This window comes from Macaca mulatta, chromosome 2, assembly GCF_049350105.2.
Source record: "Macaca mulatta isolate MMU2019108-1 chromosome 2, T2T-MMU8v2.0, whole genome shotgun sequence".
NCBI classification, from domain to species: Eukaryota; Metazoa; Chordata; class Mammalia; order Primates; family Cercopithecidae; genus Macaca; species Macaca mulatta.
In genome coordinates, this window is record NC_133407.1 from 34,132,217 (window position 1) to 34,145,066 (window position 12,850).

The 12,850-nt window shown below is 37.9% G+C and overlaps 1 protein-coding gene across 9 annotated transcripts in view; it reads left to right on the forward strand.

Annotated features, from left to right (window-relative positions):
- The window catches only part of ATP2C1 (ATPase secretory pathway Ca2+ transporting 1), a 157,968-nt gene that overhangs the window by 141,653 nt on the left and 3,465 nt on the right, over positions 1–12,850 (forward strand). For 4 of the 9 annotated variants that reach the window (XM_077991005.1, XM_077991006.1, XM_077991007.1 and 1 more), the window contains 2 exons: positions 820–944; positions 11,415–11,700. The exons of 4 other annotated variants lie outside the window; for them this stretch is intronic. In XM_077991005.1, coding sequence (XP_077847131.1) covers positions 820–944; positions 11,415–11,700 — 411 coding nt within the window. 9 annotated transcript variants of the gene reach the window in all.

Genomic DNA, 12,850 nt, shown 5'->3' on the forward strand with positions numbered 1-12,850 from the left:
TAAAAAATGGCATTTTAAGGAAACATCTGCAATTTTCCAAGCAGTAAATAAGAATTGAGATAATGTGGATACTATTGTAAAGACAAGTCTTCTATGCTTTGAAATAGAACATATTAATGTCAAATTTTTAATCTTCAGATAGGCATTTTCATTCAAAGTGTCTACTACTGTTGATACAGTACTTTTTTAAAGGGCTGTGTGATCTATGAAGTAAAAAAACTCCTTTTGTTGGTGTTACTGATAAAGGCTAGCCACATAAGGTTTCAGGGAAAGTGGTCAGAGGACTTAGGTTCTAATTCTGGCTACTCCCTTTCCTAGTTATATGACTTTGGATAAGTCATTTAATATCTTTTTTTCTTTTCTTATTTTTAACTGAGGGTGATTGTGCCTACGTTATGGAATAGTTGTGAAACAATGTATTTGAAAGCTGTGGTGGCCAGGCGCCATGGCTCATGCCAGTAATCCCAACACTTTGGGAGGCTGAGGCAGGCAGATCACTTGAGGTTAGGAGTTCGAGACGAGCCTGTCCAAAATGGTGAAACCCCATCTCTACTAAAAATACAAAAATTAGCTGGGTATGATGGCACATGCCTGTAATCTCAGCCATTTGGGAGGCTGAGGCAGGAGAATGGCTTGAACCCGGGAGGCAGAGGTTGCAGTGAGCCGAGATCACACCACTGCATTCCAGCCTGGGCTGTTGAGCAAGACTCTGCCTCAAAAAAAAAAAATTGTGGTAAAATGCTAGAAAAATGTAAGCTATTAAGCTTTGCAACTGTAAGTTTCAAAGAAATGTAAAACCCAACTTATTTTCTCTTGCAGATCTGTTGTTTCTTTTGGGTCTCACCTCATCAGTGTGCATAGTGGCAGAAATTATAAAGAAGGTTGAAAGGAGCAGGGAAAAGATCCAGAAGCATGTTAGTTCGACATCATCATCTTTTCTTGAAGTATGATGCATATTGCATTATTTTATTTGCAAACTAGAAATTGCAGTCTGAGGATCATTTAGAAGGGCAAGTTCAAGAGGATATGAAGATTTGAGAACTTTTTAACTATTCATTGACTAAAAATGAACATTAATGTTAAAGACTTAAGACTTTAACCTGCTGGCAGTCCCACATGAAATTATGCAACTTTGATATCATATTCCTTGATATAATTGGCTTTTGTGATTGAGTGAAACTTTATAAAGCATATGGTCAGTTATTTAATTTAAAAAAAAGGGCAAAACCTGAACCACCTTCTGCACTTAAAGAAGTCTAACAGTATAAATACACTATCTATCTTAGATAGATATATTTTTTTTTATTTTTAAATATTGTACTATTTATGGTGGTGGGGCTTTCTTACTAATACACAAATAAATTTAATCATTTCAAAGGCATTCTATTTGGTTTAGAAGTTGATTCCCAGGAGTGCCATATTTCAGCTACTGTATTTCCTTTTTCCTGTAATGTAAGCACCTCAGATACCATGTGCTACCATTTTTGTATCAAGTTTTTTGCACAGGATGTGACCACTGTCAGATCACTGTTCTTTTCTTTCTTTTTGTGATTGAAAAGCCTATACTACAATTTGAAGTAAATTTTTGTTTTTCTTAGTAAGTGTAAATGGTTGCTTTATTTAATTTAATTTAATTTAATTTAATTTTATTTTATTTTATTTTAAAAAGGTATGTCTTTGGTATAGCAGAATTAATGCAGGGCTATCAAGTGGTATTCTAGGATAACAGTGTCCATAATTAACACTTAGTCATAGAGTCAAAAACATTTAAGACTGATTGGGCTGAAGTTTATAATAAATTATATTAACATGTCTTCCTTTTTGAGTTAAAGGAGACTATATACTTTGTCAAATATCATTTTGTCATCCTCTAAATATAAATCCAAATACCTCAGCTAAGTAATTCTATTTTATTATTTTTGCTGTTATGTAGTTTTTAATCATATTTCTTAGGAAGTATAGGCTACTGGACTTAAAGAATAAAAAGTCCCCAAACCCAAACAGATGGTTTATGAACCAGAGTATATGTGGAAGATTCTTTCCTGGCCTTGCTCTGTGTGCATCTGCAGCTTCTTTGGCCTAGATTTTAGCACAAATCTGAGTCTGTCTCTTCTACTTTCATCACGTGTTCTGTACCTTCTTTTTGTTTCATTGGGCATGCTAGGGAGATGATGAATTTTGTGTGTAATGCCATCAGTTTTCATAAAAGCTTGATGAGGTATAGGTCATTTGTTTTGAGTATGTGGGCCAGAAATTTAAAATTAGAAATTTGTTTTTCTGTTGAATATTTCTATCTATAAACAGAAATGGGTCCCAATTCTTAGAGGTTTAATCCTTCTTGAAGCTAATAAGTTTTGTATTTTATAATCTTTCAGGATGACCCATTCCTTAGCTTTTATCCAATATGAAACTACAAGTGTTAGCACTGAACTATTGTCATTGATAGGGAAAATATCTATTCTTTGAGTCTTGTTACTGAGGCAGTTGAGTGTAAGGAGCTGCCTGAAGTTTATTCTACTTAACCCTTTAAGGCTGAATTGTCAAATGTACATTGTTCCATGTCATTAGATGGAACATGGAAGCCATTGTCTAATCAACTCTATCATTAGTGACTTGATGTCTCATACCTTAATTTTGTAATGATTTTTCTTCTCTGTTACAAAGACTTGAAATACATATTAAATGCACGTTAATCTTTTGCTTTGCATTTTAGGTTCAGATTATGACTTGATTGAAATAAATGTGCCTATACATTCATTTGCTTTGTACTATAAAAATAAAAATGATTTCTTAAGTTAATGGCATCCCAGTGGGGACTATTAGCATTAAAATTATCCATATGGATGCTGAAGATACAGAAATTAAAATTATCCATATGGATGCTGGAGAATGCATAGTACACAGAATCTATGATTTAAAAAGAAGTTGAATGTACAGTACAGATCCAGATTGCAATTTTCCATAATATATTAATCCAAGTTGACATGGATGATTTAAATGTGCTGGTATCTAAATTTTAAATTTTTACCCCATTTCCTAATCCTAGGACTTGCTAGAGTCCCTAACAATACTAACTTACTTGATGTTTTTCCCTGTTAAACTACCTTATGGAGTTATTTGGCCCCATAATGGCTAAACGTCAGGGAAGAAAAGAAAAGAACTTAAAATAATGCACTGATGAGGTAAACAGTTCTGAAGTGATCAAAACTGGCCACACAGAACAAGGCTGAACATGTTGTGTCACATTTATGCTGGACATTGCATAACCCAGAGATGAAACAAAAGTGAAACCATGCAACCCAAAGACCCTCCCTTCTCAGGATATAGGCTTTGTTTATAGCAGTAACCACCCTCACAAGAATAAGACACATTATTTACTTGTCATGTCCATGTAGGGTATGTATTTTACATTGGTAGTCTTTTTGAGATCACTTAAGTTTTGGTCTCCTTGATACACTACATAAGTAAAGTATGTATTGGTTACACTTAAAAATAGTTTCTCACTGAAATGAGTTGGAGGCAAACAATAAACTAATATTTAGGAAACTTAATTAACTTTACCTTGCTTTCTGCCTCTGTCACTTGGCAATTCACTTCCGCATATGACTCATCCATGAAGTTAGATGATGAACTGGTTATCTTTTCATTACATTTATTTAGTACCTGGAGTGTGCTAGAAGTAGAACGATGATGGCATCCCTGCCCTATAGGAGCCCATGAACACAGATAGCAGGGGATATTACTGCTAATAAGCTATTTCAAGAAAGTTAATAGGGATCTTTGCCTATTTACTTTAAAAATACACATAGATTAAAATGAGTCCAGTGCACATTTCACTAGATAATTTCCTTGACGTTGGCTTTTGAAAATCTTTGAAGCACTTTTTAAGACTGAGCTCCTGCAATCCAAACAGCAGCTGATTTGCACACTAAAACGTGGTATGGATATTCATCCTTAACTAGTATGTGATTGGACAGAGAGATCACTCTGATGGTTAAGTTTCCTTGAGCTCAGCTACCACTTGAACTATTAACTCTTATTTAATGACATTATTTTGGGTTTTGGTTTTCAAGAGTTGGTTATTGTTAATAATGGATAATGGTTAACCAGTCCCTGGTATTAATGTAGATACAGTTGTCCATAAACATTGTTGTGGGTTTAGATTTTTTTAAAAAAAAGGTAGTATCGTGCCTTCAGGAAGTTTTCAGTCAGTTCTGGAGACCAATGTGAAATATATCCAGTAGGATGGTAAATGTTGTCCAGAATGCTACAGTAGCTGAAGGAGACAAATAACTTCATGGGATCCTCAAAGAAATTTGTCATGGAAATTGCCTAGAACTAGTGACAGCTGAATCAAATTTTAAGTTGGGAAACTCCAGCTGAGAAGCAGTAGGACATTGCAGCCAAACAGCAAAGCCTCTGCAGAGGTGGTGGTAGGGGCTAGAAGGAATCTGTGAAAACCACAGTGAGTTTGACACTGTTAAGACCAGGAAGTACAGTGTGAAGGGTTGGAGAGATAGGCAGAAGCCTAATGGTGAAAGCAGAGACAATTGATTTGTCTGATAGCATGCCAGGGCATTTCAAGAGTTTGATGTGAGTTTGGATTTTTGTATCGTAACATGCTGATGGAAGCACAGAGGATCAGTTGTGAAGACTGAAATAGGGAGACCAATTAGAAACTCAAGGAAGCTTAAGGAGTAAAGGGATGATTGAGCTGTGGCAGTCACGATGGAGAGAAAGGCATGGAATTTGAATTGTCTTTTTTTTTTTTTTTTTTTGAGGCAGGGTCTCACTCTGTCCCCCAGGTTGGAGTGCAGTGGTGTGATCTCGGCTCACTGCAACTTCTACCTCCCAGGATCAAGTGATCCTTCCACCTCAGCCTCCTGAGTATCTGGGATTACAGGTGCACACCACCATGTCTGGCTAATTTTTTTGTATTTTTGGTAGAGGCAGGGTTTCACTTTGTTGCCCAGGCTGGTCTCGAACTCCTAAGCTCAGGCAATCCACCAGCCTTGGGCTCCCAAAATGCTGGGATTAGGTGTGAACCACTGTGCCCAGCCTTGAATTTGTATCTTCTGAGAGATAACATTGACGTGACTGGATAGGAGAAAAGGAAAATGGAAAAGATACTAGTCTGTGGCCTTTGGCTTGAATAGTAGAGCTATTAGCAGAAGAACCTAAGCTAAGCAGGGTTTAGTGGGACACAGGTCCATCTGAAATGTAAAGCTTGTTGTGTCCTTGAGATTTCCCAGCTGGATGTGTTAAAGCTATGGCTGACTAATTATAAGCTCGTAGAAAAACACATCCATTTTTTTGTTGTTGTTAAATTAAGCAATAAGTGAAAGTAAACTCAGCTTTGACAGAATAAGATTTCCTTTAAAAACTTTCCTTTAGCATAGTTATTAATCAGCAAACAGTTGTATAAATTCAAAATGCAGAAGGACAAGATAATATTTCAGTCTCCTTTGTTATCGAATGTTAATAGTGAATCTGTTATTAAGGTTACTGACTGGAAAACACTGATCTGAATTACTGGCAGCACTTTTTTTTGATACTTGCAGTAAGACACTTTCTAAGAGGTGAGAGTGTGTGTGTATGTATGTTTATGTGTGTGTCAGCGAACCACATAGCTTAAGGTATGCCACATGAGGAAACCCCAGTGAGTAAATAACATTACCATTAGAAAGCAGCTACTTACTCTGAATGAGTAATTGTGGCAGAAGAGTAGAAAACAATGTTGATTTTTTGTTTGTTTTTTGAGAAGGAATCTTGCTCTGTTGCCCAGGCTGGAGTGCAGTGGCGCGATCTTGGCTCACTGCAACCTCTGCTTCCTGAGTTCAAGTGATTCTCCTGTCTCATCCTCCTGAGTAGCTGGGATTACAGGCGTGTGCCACCATGCCCAGCTAATTTTCGCATATCTAGTAGAGACAAGGTTTTACCATGTTGGTCAGGCTGGTCTCAAACTCCTGACCTCAGGTGATCCACGCGCCTCAGCCTCCCAAAGTGCTGGGATTACAAGCATGAGCCACAGCACTTGGCCTGTTTAGTTTTTTAAATTTTACGTGTAATTCTTTTGGCCTTTCTAGTCTCGTCTCCTACACAATGCTCCAGTACAGTCGACTTCGAGATCATTGTGGACAGTGTTACTTTAAGTTGAAATCCTTTTATCTCTGTCCCAATGTTGAGAATCAGAGAGAGCTTTTACCTCTACTTCAAAGCCCAGTGAAATGCCAACAAGAATAACCTTTCCAGATTTCTATAATGTGTCTGTGTGTGTGTAGGGGGGTACAGTTTCTTGAACACTTTTTTTTTGTTTGAGGCAAGGTGTTGCTCTGTAGTGTGATCATGGCTTCCTGCAGCCTGGACATCTGGGCTCAAGTGATCCTCCTACCTCAACCTCTCGAGTGGCTGGGACTGCAGGCACATGCCACCATACCTAGCTAATTTTGTGTATTTTTTTGTAGAGATTAGGTTTTGCCATGTCGCCCAGGCTGGTCTCAGACTCCTGGGCTCAAGCAATCTGCCCGCTTTGACCTCTCAAAGTGCTGGGATTATAAGCGTGAGCCATCACGCCCAGCCTAACTTCTTGTAAACACTCTTTAAATGTAGCAGTAAGTTTGCATATAACTTATTTAAATATGTTAAAAATAAAAATTATTTACATATAACTTATAAAATTGTGGGATTTTTGTTTTAGAAAGCATTAAAAATTTAAGTTGAAAACACTTGTTGATAAATCTAAACAGAAATTTGGTAATCTCTTTCATAAATTAAGTGTCAAAGTTTGGGGAGAAAAGTGAAAACAATTATTTGAGCCATTAGTTTTTATCCTTAGAAATCCTTTTCTAATATAAATCTGCTGGTGTTCTCGTGTACACATGAGCATATATGATGTAACAGCCTGTGCTTGCACAGCTGCTTCAGGTAGATGGTATTTCATGTGCAGGTCACTGTGCACACCTGACTTTGCTATTCCTATTCTGTTTTACTCAAATCTGGCCAAACTGACAAATATACCGACAAAGGCCCGCATTTCTGTGGTGTTAGGCCTTCATGGCTGTTAGGCCTGACAGAACTTCTTTTCATATTTAACGCAAAGGTGCCCTAGCATCATTATTTCTTAAGCAATAGTTGCATTGCTCTACTTAGTAACCCTTTTGAGTAGAAACCACATCTCGTTGTTATGAGCACTCAATGCCAGAAACTGAGCAAATCGTTCTATATAAATTCCAGAGATCCATTTTTGGGCTCTGGATTTGTAGGTTTTGAAAATGTGCCTTTTAATAGTTTAAAAAAAAATTACTAATCTTCTCAACTACATTAAAGAACTTTCTATTAAAGTGTTCTCTGTGATAAGTATATCAAAGTGCCCTTTAGTTGACAAGTGATAATTTGGTGCCATCTTATGGTCATAAATAAAATACCATATAATGCCTGGACCATTGCTCTTGTCAGGTCTGCATCTTGCAGGCATACTGTGAAACACATGGTTTGTGCGTCTTACAAATAGGTAACTGTGTAGAAAATGTATGTCTGATAGGAAAGACATGACAAACTTTACATTTAAGCATTATTAGATCAATTTTAAGAAGTTATAAATTAGAATGTTTTAATTCCTATTTCTGTCTCATATTCATCTGTGTGGTTGCGTAATAGGATTACATTAGATTTTGTAAGTATTTTTCTATATGGAGTGGGTCTGGATGGTTGGATGGTCCATGTATCAGCTAGAGGTATTACAAGTTAGGGAAATAGTTTAATTTAATCTTGTTTAACTCATCCACATGGAGCTATTATTTAGTTTTGGTGTAGAAACTATGGCCAGGCGTGGTGGCTCACACTTGTAATCCCAGCACTTTGTGAGGGTGGGGAAGGCAGGTTGCTTGAGGCTAGGAGTTCGAGACCAGTCTGGCCAACATGGCGAAACTAAAAATACAAAAATCTGTAGGGCGTGGTGTTGCATCCCTGTAATGCCAGCTTCTTGGGAGGCTAAGAACCAGAACTGCTTGAACCTGGGAGGCGGTGAGCCTAGATTGCGCCACTGCATTCTGGTCTGGGAGACAGAACAAGACTCTGTCTCAAAAAAGAAAAAGGAAAGAAAAGAAAGAAACTATGCCATGCAGGTCAGATTCTCCTGTTGCCTATTTTTGTAAATAAAGTTTTATTAGAACACAACTATGCACATTCATTTACAATATTGTTTATTGGCATTGTCATGCTATGGCAGCAAAGGTGAGCCGTTGCAAGAGACTATATGACCTGTAAAGCCTAAAATATTTACTATCTGGCCCTTTGTAGAAAGTTTGCCTACTCATTTAGATATTCAAAAAGAGGAAAATAGGCCTGTACCTTGCATTCAGTGGATTAGAAAGGAAGTGGCACCAATTTTCTCTACCCTCCAATCTCCCAACAGTATATTCTCTCTTGTATGGATGCACTTGGTAGCAGATTTGATGTCAGTGACTACTCTGAGTCTCCATCAAGGCTCCCATGTAGAGAAAGTCAGAGTGTCTCAGACTGTTGTTAAAACATCAACCAGGAGGACATGCCATCACATTATCAAGGCTTCTTGTTCTTACAGTAGGTGGAGTATTCTGATCTGCCGTCCCATCTGAATTGTGCTTCCCATCTCTCTCTCTCTGCTCACCCAACTTTTTATCCATCTGAAGCAGTCTTCTCTTGTCTGGTTGATGCGCTCACTTCTACCTCTTGGATGCAGAAGAGAAGTGGAGGTTTCCCTCCTATTGGTTGTACAAACCCAGAGAAACAAAGCTTAATCTGAATAGGCTAAAGTATATTATCTTGCTTAGAGAAGACAACATTTAGTAATAGTAGAAACTAAACTATCCTAACAGCTCAGTCTTAGGGAAAAAATATAGTCACTAACTCATTTTCTCAGAACAGAACATTCTAAACCAAAACATATCTGCATAGTTCCCACAGATACCAAAAGGTGACTATATATGTGCATATATACATAAATGTAAAAATATATTTATATTTTCAGAGAAAGACTTAGCTATTTTAACCAAATAGAATGTTTTCAAGAGTAGCAGGAATAGAAGAGATTGAATGTGCATTGTAACATGTTCATTTTTCATTTGATTTCTCTCCCTAAAAACAGAATCCAGTGAAACTAGCTGGAAATTCTTCTTTCATGTATTATCTCATTCACTTCTCCCATTTTAACAGACTGTCGTGCAGTCATGCCTTTTAAATTTTAAAACTTCCTTCCTCAACATGAAGTTCTCATCTTAGAATTTTTACAGCTGGATGGACTTGGATTTAGTATTATTCATACCTCTGGAAAGAAATGCAAAAGCAGCTTATCCTGTATGGCTCAGAAAGCTGCTGCTGGAAGTAGGGTGGCATTTTTCCAAGAGTAGTATTTAATTTCAAATTGGTACAAGATGCAGAATCACTTTCAGCTGTGATGACTGAAGTGTGTCATTAAAAGACATGAGATAAACACCAAGTACCCCACATCTATCTTATTGAAAATACAGTGTCACATTTTGAGTCAGGCACCACTGAAAGTTTATCCTTTTATGGAACTTTCTGGTCTTGGTAGTGATGGCTTTCCAGGTGCTGCTCAGGTTCATGGTACGCCAGCCAGCCAAACAGCATGTGGTTGAGAGCAGAACCCAGTGAAATCTGGCAACCTTGCTAAGGGTAAAACTGGGTTTGGCTTCCTTAGGATTATGGAGTAGGGCCAGGTTTATAACACTGGTAGTTGCAGGAAGAGGAAATTCCTAGGAAATGGTAATATCTGCTCTTCACCTTTCTCTCTCTCTCTTTTTTTTTTTTTTTTTTGAGACGGAGTCTCGCTCCGTCGCCCAGGCTAAAGTGCAGTGGCACGATCTCGGCTCACTGCAAGCTCTGCCTCCTGGGTTCACGCCATTCTCCTGCCTCAGCCTCCCGAGTAGCTGGGACTACAGGTGCCTGCCACCACGCCGGCTAATTTTGTTTTTGTATTTTTAGTAGAGATGGGGTTTCACTGTGTTAGCCAGGATGGTCTCGATCTCCTGACCTCGTTACCCACCCACCTCGGCCTCCCAAAGTGCTGGGATTACAGGTGTGAGCTACTGCGCCTGGCCACCTTTTCCTATCTTTAAACATGCCAAGGGCTCTTTCAAATTGAGCTTTAAAAACACTACAGAAAACTCTGAAAATAGGAAAAAGGGCTAAAGGGGGACAGGTACTCACATGGGGATAATTCCTTCTAGTCTTTTTTCATTATTTTCTAAGTTTGAGCTTGGCTGCCCATTGAAATTCTCTTGGTAGTTTTCTACCCTTTCCAGTGTGGCTACTGCTGGAGTTGCTATAATATTCTCACATTCCTGCCCGTGTCTCTTCTTCACCATATTTGATAGTGTTGATCTCCTTTGCCTTTGCAAAATTCTGCTTTTAAACCTATGGCAATTATGGTCTCAAACGTTGTCTTAATCTTTGTACTGCTTAACACTCACTTCTTCCCACATTCCTTGCTTTGCCCTGGCTTTTCATTGGGGATATAACAATGGCCATCACTTAATAACACATTTTTAGTATGAGGCACTGTGTTAAGTAACTTAAAAATACATGTTATTTTATCTTTTACACAATAATTTGGACTGTTAAAATCCTTTGCAGGTGGGGCAACTGAGGCATAGTCATTGATTTATTTCCTTTTGTGCACAAAGGAGAAAAAGAGAATTCTAAGGGCTTTTTAGCTATGGTCTTTATCTTCTGAAATTCAAATTCAGATGCTAAAAGGTTAATTTGAATTCTTTCCCCATGATCAAATAGCATGAAAGACCTGTGATTATATTTATAGGATATATATTAAACTTTCAAGGTCCAAGTGTCTCAAAAAGTGCTTGTACAAAATAGACTTCACATATAATTTTATCAGCACTAAATACAGAACATGATTAGGTTATAGTAAAAGTTTTCCTGTCTCTGCAGCTTTATCTCTAAAATTTATTCATCTTAGCTGCCCAGAGTTCCTTTTGTTACTTGAGCTGCTAACTGAAGACAATTTCCAAAGCCTAAGATAAGATTTCATTTGTTAGAACTGAATTAGAAAGAGCAGGACCTAATCACTTGATTGCAAACACAGGAAACTAGATTTTGGAAAGGGAATATGGGATGTATAACATTCTGCTTCTACACAGGTGTTCCTAATGTATATCTGATCTGAATTTTAAAATTCCTATTCTTTAAAGCCAGGTCAAAAGCCAGGCATGAGAATCTTCCTGTGATTTAACCTCTCATCCTGGTGACTGCTGTTTCCTTATTGTAGTATTCAGTCTGCACTTTGCCATTTTGCATCTGACAGACAATACTTTATATAATGGTAAAAACCACAGTTACTTTTGCACCAACCTAATAAAATAATCTCTTGTCATTTCATTGTGTTGTCTCCCAAGCAGCTTAAACAAGAATGTCTTCTGCAGGGGGTTCAGGTGCTATGTCATCATTCTTCGGTGAACCACCTTATATACTCCTGTGAAGTGCCTGTGACCTCTCATCTAATATATGTAGGAGAAGATATACACCAGGGTAGTATACTTAAAGGGACATTATTAGACTTTCACTCCTTTACTGCAAGGCTGGATAATTTTCAGTGGAATGGTCCTGAAATGGTTAGAGAAAGGAACCTGACTTATTACTTCTGCTGGAGGAGGACACTTTTAATCAAAGAAAAACATGATAGAGGTAATTCAGTGGTTTTAAGACGCAGTGTTGATGACAACCCAGGAAATGGGACAGTTATATTAATATAATCTCCAGATTAGCCTCAAACTCCAGGAATCAAGGTAGGGAGGATTTGGTATAACAAAGGTCTTATATGTGTGTGTTTTTGTTTTGTTTTGTTTTTTGAGACGGAGTCTTGCTCTGTCACCCAGGCTTGAGTACAGTGGCGCTATCTCGATTCACTGCAGCCTCTGTCTCCCAGGTTCAAGCAACTCTCCCACCTCAGCCTCCTGAGTAGCTGGGACTACAGGTGCCTGCCATGATGCCCGGCTAATTTTTGTATTTTTAGTAGAGATGGGGTTTCACCATGTTGGCCAGGCTGGTCTTGAACTCCTGACCTCAAATAGTCTGCCTGCCTTGGCCTTCCAAAGTGCTGGGATTACAGGCGTGAGCCACACACCCAGCACGGGTCTGACATGTTTATAGTCCCCATTAGATACATTATTTTCCAGTAACATTTCTTTTCAAAAATAGATGTACTTGACTGCTCTTTTCTTGATTCTTCTGGGAATAACCATCTCTTTGGAGATGGTTGTTAGTAAGATTATAAAAATAACCTTACTGAAGAACTCCCATGTAATCCTCTGAAAATAATAAAAATTTCCTTATTTCAAGAACTCTTATTTAACAAAGTAATTGTTAGGTTTGAATATTCTAGGAGCAAATGATGTATTGTGTCTTTTGTAAATGGAGAAACCCAGTCAACACTTGGCAGGTGTGTGTTTGACACTGGCTGATGCTGGGCTCATTCCTCTAAGAGTATGGTACTTCTAGGAAAGTAAAGAAAATTGTTTATCAGATATTAGGAACTGTACATAGGCCTGCTCAAAATGGCAGCTTTAAAGCTACCTTTAGGGCTATTCCTGATGGAATATACCAGTGGGAGAGTACAGAAGGAAGAACACAATTTGTATGAATACAAGTAAAATGAAGATTGAATATATTTTCGGATCTTGCCCAATGCATTTATTCTACTTGGTTCTCTTTATTTTCAAGTTCTTATTTGGAACTGGCTTGCACCTTCATAACTCTTCAGGTATTTCTAATTTTAGCAGCCTCTATTTGGCAGTATTTTCCAGAGCAGTACCTTTTAAACTTTTTCACTACAGTC